This window comes from Muscardinus avellanarius (assembly GCF_963383645.1).
Source record: "Muscardinus avellanarius genome assembly, chromosome: 1".
NCBI lineage: Eukaryota > Metazoa > Chordata > Mammalia > Rodentia > Gliridae > Muscardinus > Muscardinus avellanarius.
In genome coordinates this window covers 130,081,162-130,095,222 of record NC_137786.1, presented here as the reverse complement: position 1 = coordinate 130,095,222, position 14,061 = coordinate 130,081,162, and the positions used below count along the sequence as shown (strand labels likewise).

The 14,061-nt window shown below is 46.4% G+C and overlaps 1 protein-coding gene across 1 annotated transcript in view; it reads right to left on the bottom strand.

The window, feature by feature from the left end:
- Window positions 1–351: 351 nt before the first annotated feature.
- BARX2 (BARX homeobox 2) overlaps window positions 352–14,061 on the bottom strand; it is a gene marked incomplete at both ends in the record, with an annotated part of 89,227 nt that continues 75,517 nt past the window's right edge. The window contains 3 exons of the mRNA XM_080710379.1: window positions 352–618; window positions 10,558–10,642; window positions 13,366–13,666. Coding sequence (XP_080566505.1) covers window positions 352–618; window positions 10,558–10,642; window positions 13,366–13,666 — 653 coding nt within the window. The remainder of the gene's footprint in view (window positions 619–10,557; window positions 10,643–13,365; window positions 13,667–14,061) is intronic.

Sequence of the window (14,061 nt, the reverse complement as noted above, 5' to 3'; positions counted from 1 at the left end):
GACTGGCTGCCCAGAAGGTGGCGGGGAGGGGAAGCCACTCAGCTCGGTGCTCAGAACACGGAGGCACACTTGTCAGCCCCGTTGGGGCAGGTAGCTCAAAGCGCTGTCTCCCCTGATCAAAGGCATCTGTGGCCAACACAGCCTTTCAGGAAGAGAAAGGCTAAGACAAGCAAGTCTCCATCCAATGCTCGCGATGCTAATGCCATTGAGAACCATAAAAGGGAGGAGGGAGACGGGGCGCCTCTTCTCCCCCACTTGACCAGGCTGGGAGAAGTTTTCCTCCCCTAGTCTCCCTACTTTCTCTCTCTTCCCTTCTTCCCAGTCTCCCCCTTTCCCCAGAAGAGTTCTACTTTAGCTTAATGGTGAAGGCTCAGAAGAGGCTCCTGGCAGCTCCTGGGGCTGGCCTGGTGGCTCTGTCCCCTCTAAGGGGCCATCCTGGGCTTTGGGCTCCTGGGCTTCGCAGGGATCCTCCTGCCCCTGTGAGGGCTCCAGGTGCTCCTGGCTCTGGGCCTGGCTGTTCATTTTCTCTTCAGCTTCAATCTCTTCTGAGGTGGGGATGGAGTTCTTCTTGGGACGGCCTTTTGGTTTTGTGGGTGCTTCCTGTCCACCTTTAAGAACCTATGTGAAGAAAATAAAAAGTTGCTGATCTAAAGAAATAACTTCTTTCCTGTACTTTGCTGTCCCTAGCACAAACTCAGGCAGTGCCTCAAAACTTCCTTCACAGTGGCCAAGTTACAGGATTTGGCAGAATGTACTCCAAGACCACCTAAGCCATCTACAAAGACGGCTTTGTGCATGCTTGATATGCTCGTGGTTGTTATCAGGTTTTAACATTTAATGGAAAAATCAACTTCAGTAAAGAAGGAATAAAAGTGGAAATGTTAATATAACTGTCACACAGACAAACTTAAAGGACAAAAACATTTGTGATGAGCAGGAAAATATACACACTCTAGTGTCATAGTGTAATTGGTACAGATATCTTAAGACAGTCTGAGAATTTGAATCAAAAGCCTTAAGCCTAAGGGACACAGAAATCCCTTAGGATACATTTGTAAAAAGTCATCCGAGACAGCCAGGCATGGTGGTACACACCTGTAATCCCAGTACATGGGAGGCTAAGACAGAAGAATCACAGGTTCACAGCCAGCCTCAGCAACTTAGTGAGGCCCTCCACAACTTAGTGAGACCTGTTTCAAAATAAAGACTACCCCTGAGTTAAATTCCCAGTAACACACACACACACACACACACACACACACACACACACACACCATCGTCATCATCTTCATCATCATCATTCAAGACTAAGACAGAGATTGATGTGCAAACATTTTTACCACAGTATTGATTATAACAGCAGAAGTTTAGGGAGTAGCCTAAAGATTCAGTTATGAAATTGAGTAGATAATGATAGTATATCCCAAAGACAGAATTCTTAATAACCATTACAAATACTACATAGGAGTGTTTCATGACATGGAAATATTAATATTTATACTTTTGTGAAAAAGAGGTTACTAAATAACAGAGTCCAAAATATAACAACTATATATACCACTCAGTTTGGAGTGTCAGGATCCTGCATACATTTTCATCTTTTGTTCCCCTCTGTGTTCAAAGAAGCAGTAGGATATAGTAGAAAGTGTTCTGGCTTTGAAAGTAGAAGAACTACATGAACTTCCAACTCTGCCACTTAGGATCTTTGTCTTCAGAAAAGCCCTTTGAAGAGTCTGAGCCTTAGTTTCCTGATCCAGAAGATAAGGACAATAACACCTCCCACAGTGTGCCGATGAGAGTGACCGACACACAGTGTGTGTGAGGGGGCTGGCAGATCTCCTCTGCTCCAGAACACGCCTCTCCCTGCCTGACTTCGGCTCCCTCAGCCGGTCAAATTCTCTCCACTGCGTGCCCTGGAAGCGTGTTTCATAAAATGCTGTCACTGCACATTTACTCACCTGTCCCTGCCAAAGTCCCTACAGGTAGCAGGCATTTGGAATTGTTATGGAGCTCAATTTTTTCAAGAAACACTGCCATAGAATTGAAGGAAGGTTTACAGTAGCAAAAGATTTCATATCCCAAAAGGCCTTTATTGGCATCAGAGGACTTACACATTTATTATCCCAATTTGTAACCTACACAAGAATCCTGTGAGATAGGCAGAAATGGGTTTTTAATATTTATATTTTACTTTGGAATGTTACAGACAGTCCTTCCTCCTTTGGCTCCGAACCTTAGCTTGGTGTAGTTGTACTAAAAAGGCCTTTGGAAGGATCTAGGTTAAAAAGAATTCAGGGAGGGAGATGTTTTTGCTACTGTATGCTGTTATAGTATCTGAGATAAATCAACTTATGAAGAGGAAAGGTTTCTCTGAGCTCAATTTTGGAGGTTTCCATCCATGGCTGGCTGGCTGGCTCGTTGCCTATGGTGGCACAGTATCTCATGACAGGAGTGTGGGAGGGAGGAAGCCACTCATCTCAGGAGAGCCAGATGCAAAGAGGAGGAGACAGTAGGGCCTGGGGTCCCACTGTCCTGTCAAAGCCTTGCCCCAATGACCTAACTTCCTTCGTCTAGACCTCACTTGCTCCAAGCTTCATCACCTCCCAGTAGCTCAAGGCTGAGGAGCAAGCCCTTAACACGTGGCCTCCGGGAGACAGTCCAAACTCAAACTACAGCACAAGCTTAATCTCATGCTATCTAACCCATTTGCACAGAAGCTCCATGAAAGCAAGTCCTGCATTTCTCCTATAAACATCTAACTTTCTATGCTGCTACCAAGTACTTAAGGACTCCATAGGCAGCTCCATGTATTGACTTCAAGAGCAGCAGAGGACCTCCAGGGGCTCTTTAAAAATGAGTGTAGTAATTCATCAAACCAACCTTCTTTAACAAAACAGCTGTGAGATATCTTACCACATCATCCATTTCATCCATTTTAAGTGCACAGTTCAATTATTTTTTTTTCTGTAAAGTCACAGAGTAGGGCAATTATCACTGTGATGCAATTTTAGAACATTTTCATCAGCCCCCAAAGAAACCCCATATCTATGAACAGCTACTGCCAATTTACCCCCAAGCTTCCCGCCCACAACCCTGGGAAGTTACCAGTCTGCTTTTGCTCTTTGTAGGTTTGCCTGTTCTGGACATTTCATAGAAAATGTGATCATACAATACGTGGACTTTTGTGACTAGCTTCTTCCACTTAGCATAGTGCTCTCGAGGTTATCCATATTGTACCTGGGGTGCTACACGGGTGTATCTAATATGTGGTTGTATCAGAAAATAACACCTACTGTATGCATATACCACATTTTGTTTACTAGTTAATCGGTTGATGAACATTGGGTCATTTCCACCTTGTATCTACTATAAATAAAGCTGCTATGAACATGGGTGTGCAAATATATGTTTAAGTACCCACTTTCACTTCTTTTGGGTATATTCCAGAAATGGAATTGGTGAATCATATAACAACTCTGTCATTAACATGTTTAGGACTTTCTCTAGAGCGGCTGCACCATTTCATATTCCAACCAACAATATTCTAGGACTCCAGTTCTCTCTTCTCACCAACACAAGTTATTATGTCTCCTTGACCACAGCCATTCTAGTGGGTGCAACATGATTATCTCACTGTGGTTTTCATTTTAATTTCCCTGGTAACTGATGACGTTTAGCATCTTTTCATGAGCTTATTCCCAGTTGTGAATCTCCATTGGAGAAAGATCTATTCCAATCTTTTCTGAGTTTGGTTGTTGTTTTATTATTGTATTGTGATAATTCTTAAAATATTCTGAGCTGGGAGTAGTGGCAGCTTGTAATCCCAGGACTTGGGAAGCTGAGACAAGAGGATCACAGGTTGGTGGCCTGCCTCAGCTACTTAGTGAGGCCTTCCACAGCTTACTGAGACTCTGTTTCAAAATAAAGAATAAAACATGGCTGGGGGTGTAGCTCAGAGGTAGAATGCCCCTGGTTTCAACCTTCAGTACCAAAATAAATAAATAAATAAATAAATAAATAAATATTCTGAATATATGTTTCTTATCAGAAATAAGATTTGCAGAGATCTGCTCCCGTTCTATGCATTGTTGTTTCACTTTTTTGGTAATATCCTTCACAGTACAAAGGTTTTTAATGTTGATGAAATCCAAGTTAATTTATCTTTTGTTGCTTTTGGTGCCATAATTAAGAAGGTCTTTTCTAATCTCAGGTCATAGATATCTACCTTTATGTTTATTTCTAAGATTTTTATAGTTTCTGGCTCTATGACTCTATTTTTGCGGTACTTGGCATGGAACCCAGGGGCATTCTGCCTCTGAGCTACACCCCCAGCCTTATTTTTTATTTTGAAACAGGGTCTCACTGAGTTGCAAAGGGCCTTGCTAAGTAGCTGAGGCTGTCTGCGAACCATGATCCTCCCATCTCAGCCTCCTAAATGCTGGGATTACAAGCGTGCACCACCACGCCTGGCTCTATTTTGAGTTACTTTTTGTGTGTAGTTGTGAGGACAGCCATATTTTATTAAAAAAGAAAACAACTCCTTCTAGCTATGGATCTGTCCCATCTGTTTGAAATCACCTAAATGGTTAACCTAATGACAAGAAGAGACCCTTAACAAGTACAGATTCTGACAGAAACCACCTCTAGGGGGAAAACATCCCTGTATTCATTTTCAGGTAAGTCAGTATCTGATTTTGACTTTGGTATGAGCGCAGGCTTTTGAAAGTGCCTGAATGTGCCAAGATGGAATTTACATGTTGAAAGCAGCTCCACTGGGTATGAAAGAGGTTATACAAAAGTAAGTTGCCCCATGTAGTAATCAAGTTAGAAAAGGGCAGGTCTAAGGAAGCCACCTAATTGGCAAAAGAAAGTCCAGCCCAGCAATTAGAGAACACCACCCACACAGCTTGGATCAACCCCACCTGGCTGTTTTCCTACCACATGAAAAAAAAATCAAAACAATCAGACCATTTTCTAAGTGGAATAAAACATTCCAGAGCAAGCAATAATTAGCAGATAACTACTCTCTTGGCTACTTTCCCCATCGACCTCTGGCCCCCTGCCTCGGCACACCTGAGACGTGCAATTATCTCACAACAGCCCTGTACCAGAAGCTACAAGCTCACATGCAGCTTGGGAGCCCTCTAGAAGCCCTCCTCCCCAATCATCCCCCAAGCCAATTTATCCCCTTCTCCCAGAGAGGCCAGACAACCCATTGTAAAAGAGACCACATGCTACTCTCTGCCCCTCGGAGAAACACCCAGCACACCACCTTTTATTAGCTCCTCCTTTTATTTGCTATGCCTGGTGACAGTCTCCCCTCTGAATTCGGACACCAGGTATTCACAGGTTCTGCTGCTGAGGATGCCACATTTGGGCATCTGCTCTCTTCCTGAGGAGCTAGAAAGAGGACAGGCATTTTGGGATGAGAGAGCACAGAATGTCAGTGAGAAAAGGGCCTTTCCCCTCCTGTTTCAGATAGGAAACAGGTGACAGAAAGGGCTTGCTAAGGTCAAAGAGTGAGCCAAGGGCACAGCTGGGATTTGAATACAAAACCCCTTCTCACTCAGCTCCAACATGTACCAGTATTTCATTCTGCATGATTTTTAGGGACAGGCAGAATAGGGTGCTATTTTGTCTGTGTGTCTGGTATTTATCTGCAATTAACCAAACTCCCTGCAAACTCCAGCAGTAGATTCTTGGACTGGGGCACCTTTTGAGCTCTCTCTCTCTCTCTCTCTCTCTCTCTCTTTCCCTTTCCCTCTCCCTCTTCCTGTCTTCCTCTCTCTGGCTATAGGACAGTAAGGACCTATAGATGATGACAGTTTCCACGAAGCCAAGAAACAAGCTTGGATTCTCTGGCAAGAATCTCCTTTCAGAACACTAGTGCTCATGTTATCTGACTGTCCCAGCCTGAAGGTGGAACATCACACCTGGATAACCTGGATTCCAAGGCTCTGACCACAGACATCCAGGACTGCTCTTAACCGGAAGAAAAGCACAGGGTCCCAGAACCGTAGAGAATTCACTTTTAGCTTACCCATGTTGGCCTCAAGCCGGGTTCTCTGAAGACCTGTACTTGGTGGGCAGGTAAACAACAAGGTGAATGACAGTGGCAGGCAGCATCCCTTGACTGTGTGCTGCTTGGCACACACTGTTCCGAATGTGTACAGAAATTAGCCCAGTTAACACTCCAACTCCAGAAGATTTATGTGAGGCATTTCACTGATGAGGCACACAGGGATTACATAACCTCTCCATGATACCAACCAGTGACAATTTCATGGAACTGTTCACTCTCAGGAGACTTTTAGTGCAAAAGATAGTGATGGTGCATGCTGTGTGGTCCACTCAAACTCTGCGAGTGGGAGAGGAAGATGGTATCCATTTGGATCCTCCCATGAAAGAGAACCAACTGCATTTTAAGGCTGAAAAAAGACCACTGAATAATGAGACGCTTTCAGCCTGTTGCAAAACGCTGCGGATCCTATTGGAACTAATGCCAACAGAAATGGACTAGAGAGTGAGCACCACATCTCATGTGCAAGATGAAGTTTACCCAACCCGCTATAGGTTACAAATGCTGACCAGTCAAAACTAGTCAGAGATGCTATCGGGGGTTTGGCAGAGTTGTCTTGGCAGCCGTGTGAATACCTCTGAGAAAAGTGCTAATCTTTTTCCAGTTCCAATTAGGTTACTAGCCTTGAGACATCTTTATTACCCAATTATCTTTCTCTTTTCCTCTCAGTACCTGAAGAGATAGCCTTGAAAGAGGTTTACCAGCAAAATATGTGAAGCAATCAAGATCTCAACAATGTTGTGCTGTTCCGAGGGAGTGAGGATCAGAGTCCCAGCTGAATACCGTGGCTTACATTTAGTGTCCACCATTTTGAAATTCTTTTTTTTTTTTTTTTTGGTGGAACAGGGGATAAAACCCTTCTACCTCCGGGCTATACTCCCAGACCTATTTTATACTTTTATTTGGAAACAGGGTCTCTGAAGCCAGCAAGGCTGGGTTTGAACCTGCGCGGTCCTCCTGTCTCTGCCTCCCAAGCGCGGGGATTATAAGTGTGCGACACCACACCTGGCCATTTTGAAATTCTCAAGTGTCCACAAGTACTTCTGTCCTTTCTTTTTCTTCTTCTTTTGTGGTACTGAGTATTGAACTCAGAGGCATTCTACCTCCTAGCTACACCCCAGCCCTATACTTTTCATTTTGAAAGAGTCTCATTAAGTTGCTGAGAGTCTCACTAAGTTGCTGAGGCTGGCCTTGAACCTTTCTCAGCCTCCCAAATACTGGATTGCAGGTGTGCACCACCACACCCAGGTCTTCCTTCTTTCTTCCTGTGATTCCCTTTCCTCTTTTGCTGGCCCCAGGTTAGATGCTGCCTCTTCTAGGAAGCCCTCCCTTCTCTCTCCTGACACCTATACAACCTTCTGCTGTTGCCCTGATCTCTCTGTATGACTTGGTTTTTTCAGTAGGTCTCCCCCACTTGACTGAGAACCTTTTCTATTTCATCTTTTAATGAAGAGATTCATAACTTGTGTCTGCATCTCCACTGGCAGATGAAACTAAGTGTTCAATAGATTACCAACGTGAACTGGAGGCTCTTGTTTTCTAAAGGGAGTCGAGTTTGGTTGGTCCTGGTCCTGAACTTAACATTCTCTGAGGTTAAATCTGCTGAGGCGCTTCCATTTTGATTTATAGGGCATTGATAGCCATCAACAACCAACCCACGACTGTGCCATCAGCGCCGGGCTTGTGAAAAAAGTGACGTCAGGGGCGACCGCGCATGCGCGTCTCGCGGCCCGCGGGCCTGGCAGGGAGGGCTGCCTGTTGATGCAGTCAGCCTCTGACTCACGAGAGATCCCTGATAACCGATGCGAACAATGCCTCTGCTGCTCCGGAGACTTCGATTTCGATGACGATGATTGACGAGGAAGGAGGTGGGTGGTGGAACTCGCACAGAAGGCACTGAAAGGACTTGCCCAAGTCAGCCAGGGAGGGGCAGGCCTGGGAACAGGCCGGCTCTTCACACTCTCAAATCTGGTTCTTCCAGAGAACAGTCCCCCAAAAGGTTTCCACCACGTTAATCGCGGGTAACATTGGAATGACTGTTGTGTGTGTGTGTGGCTGGGGGGGGGGGGGGGGGTGGAACTGAGGATTGAACCCAGGGGCTCTTTACCTCAGAGCTACATCCCAGGCCTATTTTTATTTTATTTTAATACAGCGTCTCACAGAGTTCCAGAAGGCCTAAGTTACTGAGGCTGGCCGTGAACCTGAAATCCTCCTGTCTCAGCCTCCCAAATGCTGGAATTACAGGCATGCACCTGGCTTGGAATGACCGAGTCTCCTTTGGTTTCACCTTCTCTCTGCAACCTTCCAGACCACCTCTCCTCTGAACTCCAGTGTGCTTATCAATCTGTAGCAACCAGCACTTAGTCATAAAGTGCACCGGGTGGCCTTCTTTCTCCCAAAGATCATAAATTCCAAGAAGGCCAGGGTTCTATTTTATTTTGTTACTTCCTATAGCACCTAGAACAAGGTACAATTCACAAGGGACATTGAAAATACCTATGTGTTGGTTCACAAAATATATGGTTATTTATACATGCAGCTGGCTGCTCTGCCTGACTTCCTGAAGGCTTCAGGCGCCAAAGCACCTCCATTTGAAAACACTTCCCTCCCAGGGGCAGGTTCCCCAGAGGAAATCATGAGAGAAAGCACTTAACTCTGGACTTTCTGAAACTGGTTGATCTTACTCTGTTTGATTTTATATTTTATTCTATTTTATTGGTGGTATTGGGGGTGGAACCCAGGGGCTTTCTACCTCCAGGCTATACTCCCAGACCTATTTTATGTTTTATTTGGAAACAGAGTCTTACTAAGTTGCTGAGAGCCTCACTATGTAGCTGAGGCTGGCTTCGAACCTGCGTGATTCTCCTGTCTCAGCCCCCCAAGCGCGGGGATTACAAGCATGAGCCACCATGCCTGGCCTCTGTTTGATTTTTAAATGTACTGAGAATAAATACACATATGAGATCTTCCCAAGAATTCCTCTCTGAGAATGTAATAATTGTTGCTTGTTGACTTTCCCCCCAACTTTTCCTATAGTATTTATTTGAATTTTATTTATTCTGGGTCCTCCCCCCCATTGCTAGCTGAGGATAGCAAGGAATAGAAAGAACTAAAGGTTTAAGAAAAATTTTCACAGACAAAACACAAATTTAAGCAAGTATCTATCCATTGATCCCCCCCCCCTTGAAAATTAGTGGTGGAGGAAACATCTTAGTTATTTATTTGGGAAAACATCATATTCCAGCCCTTGGAACACCAGGACATATGGCTTGTGACTAGCTGGACTAGCAAATTAGAATGCCAGAGGAAGGCACGGTAGGCCTGGTCCTCACGAGAGGAACAAAAGTCAGGAGGATTCAGTAAGGGAGCCCGTGTCTCATGACATGGTATACCTGGTGTCTAAAGGGACAGAGCAGGGTTCCTTCTCTCACCCCGACCATGTCGCTGTGGCTCACAGAACTAGGAAAGGAAACATTCAACTACTTTGGAAATTTGGGACTTAATAATGCTGAGAGAGGGGTCCCCAGGGGAGAGGGAGAAAAGGATAAATGGTAATGAAATTGAGTTCCTCAATTGTAGATTTATTCTCAGTACATTTAAAAATCAAACAGAGGGAGATCAACCATTTTCAAAAAGTCAGGAGTTAGGAGTTTTCTCTCATATGTGGAAGTTAAAGAGAAAAGAGGAAACAAAAGGGACTTCAGACGAATGAAGAGAGACCAGTGGAATAGTGGGAGGGGACTGGGGATGAGCAACAGGGAGGGGAGGAAGGAAACAGTTCAGGTAATATAGGAAGGGGTCACCGCCAATCTCACTAACATGTACAGGGAGGGACTGAGGAGGGGAGGGGTGGGGTGTGGAGGGAAGCACAGCTGTGTGCATGAATGAATGTATCGCTTTGAACTGCACTATGGTGTATAATTACAATGCACCAATAAAAGTACAAACATAAGTCACACATGAACATACTCATTCACAAGGCACTATTAGAGCCATCTCATGGAAATTGTGGTCCACAGACCACACACTTGGTAGTACCTGTGTGCTTGTTAACATGCCTTTCCCAGCCCTGTCACAGGCTTCTGCAGTAAGAAACACAGGAGGGGGGCTAGAGAGACGACCCTGATGCCCACCAAGTCTGAGGATCCCCGTGATACTGGACCCACAGAGGCGGAGCAGACGTGGCCTCTTGGTCACTATATTTTAGCTGTTGGTGGGAGCAGAAGGAAGTCCTCTGAAAAGTCTAGCAGGTGGGATCCAAACTAGCATCTGAGAAGTGTGTGGGCTTCCTTTTATGATTTTTAAAGAAACTGTGAAAAAGAATATCCCCCTGGTGAAGAAATCCAGGTCAAGTTCAAGATCTTCCCATCTTACAGCCCCAAACCCCCAGTGGTAACTTCTGGCCCCGCAACAGCCCCATGCTGAGAGTTCTTCCCATCAGGATGGTGCGTGGTTGGACCCGCTCTCTCCTCTCTTACCATTTTCTTCCACTTCATCCTGCGATTCTGATACCAAGTCTTCACCTGCAGCTGAGTGAGTCCCAGAGACTGGGCCAAGTCCAACCTATAAGGAATGAGATACAAAATAAGGGTGAGGATGACAGGAGACCGAAAGAAAACTGGCCCAGGCCCCTGCTACTGAAGCTCAGACCTTCCCCATCACACCAATTCTTCCCCAAAGGGCTTTTATTTCCTTCTGTGAGTCTTACAGAAGAAATCTCTTGGAAACTCAAAGGCAGGCAGCCACACTCAAAACCCTAGGGGCAGTCCCCATCCTGGAAACATTCTCTTTTGGCAATGGACTTGAAAAGGAGGCCAGAGCCTTAGGTCTTCTGAAAAGCCCTAAAAGCCATTTCCAGTGACTATGCAGTGGGGCTGATTCCAACAACACAATGACACTTCCTGGGCATCATGGGTATCGGGCTACACACCAGGCTCCTGCCACGTGCTCGCCTGTGTTTTCCTTCCACCAAACCGTGGAGCCACTGTGATTATCCCATTCTACAGATGAGAGAGTACAGGCTGGGAGAAAGATTAGAATCTCTCAGCAACTGTGGCCAAATCCCCCCCACCACCTGATATCGTAAATAAAGTTTTGCTGAAGACAGACACGCTCATTTGTTGACATATGATCTATGGCTACACCTCTGTGCTACAACCTCAGAGCTGAGTAGCCGTGGCAGACCAGGTGACCCGCAAAACCTGAAATATTTGCTACCTGGTCCCACGCTGAAAAGCTTTTCTGACCCCTAGGTGGATGACCTCCAGGTAGATGATCTTTGAGAGAAGTGGAAGCAGGTTTTAAATTCACTTATGTCTGACTTGTTTGCCCACATTCATAATGTCTGTACAAGTCAGATCTATCAAAGGGAAATGAGGGAGAAGCAAACAACTCCAGTGGAGAATATGGAATGTGGAGGGGAAGTGTGTCGCCACCCTCCCCACCTCCATCCTGGAGGCTGCTCCTCTACCTACATAGGTAAGAGCCCCAGGTCTGCCTGAGCACCCACTGGGAAGACCGTCCTGGAGTCTGCATCAGTGCCTTGCTGCAGCTCTAGCCCTGCTCAATGAAGCACTGTGCGCTTGTAAAGCAGCGTGGCAGTGAGCTCCACTTTTTGAAAATCCCCTGGGTTTCTTAGACTTGCCATTTCACCCAAGCCTGCAGAGGCACAAGCCTGAGCCATCGGGATCCTCAGGTGCGAGCATCCTCTCTACCTGAGCAGATCTCACCATTAGCAGTACCAATGGGTACCTGCCTTAAATATTCCAGATGCTGAGTATTCTCAGGAGCAGCTGGACAGCACAGCCCTCTTGCTCTGACCAGAGTGCACAACTTGTATCTTTTTCTGTAATAATGTTTTATAGGTGCATTGCAATTGCACATGATAGATTCACAGTAGTACATTCATATAAGCACTTACCATTATATGGTCTGTTACAAATTGGACATAAATAAAAATGGAGCCTGACTTCAGGACCTGTCTTAAATCTGCATTCATATGTAGCAGGTCATCCCTGCAGAAGGGCTACCAGCAGCTGATAGTTTTATTAAAAGTGATAACAGACCAAAACCAATAAAATTTGGTGCCAGTAACACTTATACTGAACTCTTCCCATTAAGGAAGCGCTGTATCCCTAGCAGTCTTTCATTAAGAACTAATTATGCAGGCAGCCGGCTGTGGTGGCACACGCCTGTAATCCCAGTACTTGGGAGGCTGAGATAAGAGGACTGAAGGTTCAAGGCCAGTCTCAGCAATTTACTGAGTTCCTGTTTAGAAAACAAAACAAAACAAAAAAAGCCAGGGGTGTAGCCTGGCAGTAGAATGCCATTGAGTTCCATCCCCAGGACCAAAACCAAGAATGCAGGGGAGCTTCCCACAGACTTCTGTTCTCCGGGTTCCGGAGGCTGCCCCCATTGGGGTCACCTGAGGCCGTCAGGTGCGTTTGTGGATGGAAGGTTTACAGTGCTGCCACTGCATTAGCAAAGCACATTAGCTCACTTGGGAAAAATGGATCCCTGACTCACCCTGGCTGCAGACACACTTCCCTGTCATCAGTTGCCTCTCATTACCTGCCACCGTTACAAATTCTCACTTCCCTGCACATTTGCTTAAATGGAGTCACCTAGGAAACTAGAGAAACAAACAGAGAGGAGAGGGCGGGGGCTGCGGGAGGAGGGAGCACTCATGGCCCTGGTCACGTAGGGAGAAGGCAGTGCAGGCTGCGGCTGCCCTCCAGCCAGATGGTGTCCTCCTCCCCAGGCCAGTGAATCAGCCCTGTGTGGGCCACCTGAGAGATGCCCGGGCAGGTAGAAGGAAGCCCCAGGAGGTTAAATAAGAACTACCGTACTAACATTTCTGTAAAAAAAAAAAAAAAAAAAAAAAAAAAAAAAAAAAAAAAAAAACTTCTCTGGCTTCTGAAAAGTAAGCCTAAATTTTTACTAAAAGTAAGCCTAAATTTTTACTAAAGGGCATGCTGAAGCCCTTTAGACACACTGTCGGGGACATCCTAGGTAATGGTGCCCACTTCTCCGGGTGGCACATGTTCAAGCGTCTTTCTGCCCTCTGCTGAAGCCTCAAGGAGGCCATTTAATACCTGGGGATTTCACCTACTAAGTCCCCCACTACAGACTTGTCTCCATTGTGCTGTGAAGGGACCCCAAATGTGCACATCTGACACTGAGTTTCCCTTCCCAGGGATCCCACCCTGTCCGCTGCCTCCCCACTTCAATGAACCGCACTCCTATTTCCTGGTGATGCTGCAGAGAGCCCCTTCCTGCGTCCTCACCTGTCTGGTGTGGACAAGTACTTCTGCTTCTGGAATTTCTTCTCCAGGCCCATGAGCTGCAGCTCGGTGAAAATGGTACGACTCCGGCGGGGCTTCTTCTGCCGGGGCGTGGGCTGCTCTGTCTCAGACTCGCTGCTGGCTAGGGCCTCGCCGCCCGGGGCCTCGGCAGAGGCAGACTTGGGGGCTGGGTGGCGGGACAACACGGGGGCAATTCCCGGGGTGGTGGGGACCAGGTGGGAGATGACCGCGGGCTGTCGGGTGATCACGGAGAGGAGAGGATATGCCCGCAGGGACGGTGAGCCTGGAAGACAAACGGAGGCAGGTCACCAGGAGGAGCAGGGAGGTGAAGGAGCCCGCCTGCCGCCCTGCCTGCTGGTACTGCCAGAGCAGAGGGAAACAAGGAAAGGGGTGAAGAGAAAGCAAATCCAGACCTACAGCTCTGGGGGGGACAGGCGCCACGGAGGTCTGCTCGTCCATGTATGTGAGATCGTCCATGCCCCTGCAGGCCCCGAAGAAGGGGATTCTGCAAGTCCTCTGGTTTTACGGGAATCTATTGACTCTTCTGCACTTGTGAGACCCTGAATTCTGGTTTCAGTGATAGAGGTCAACAGGAACAGGCAGACAAAAAGTAGTCAGAAAAATCAAGAAACACATTCTACCCGTGGAACGGCAGTACAGTTCACAACAGCCACATTA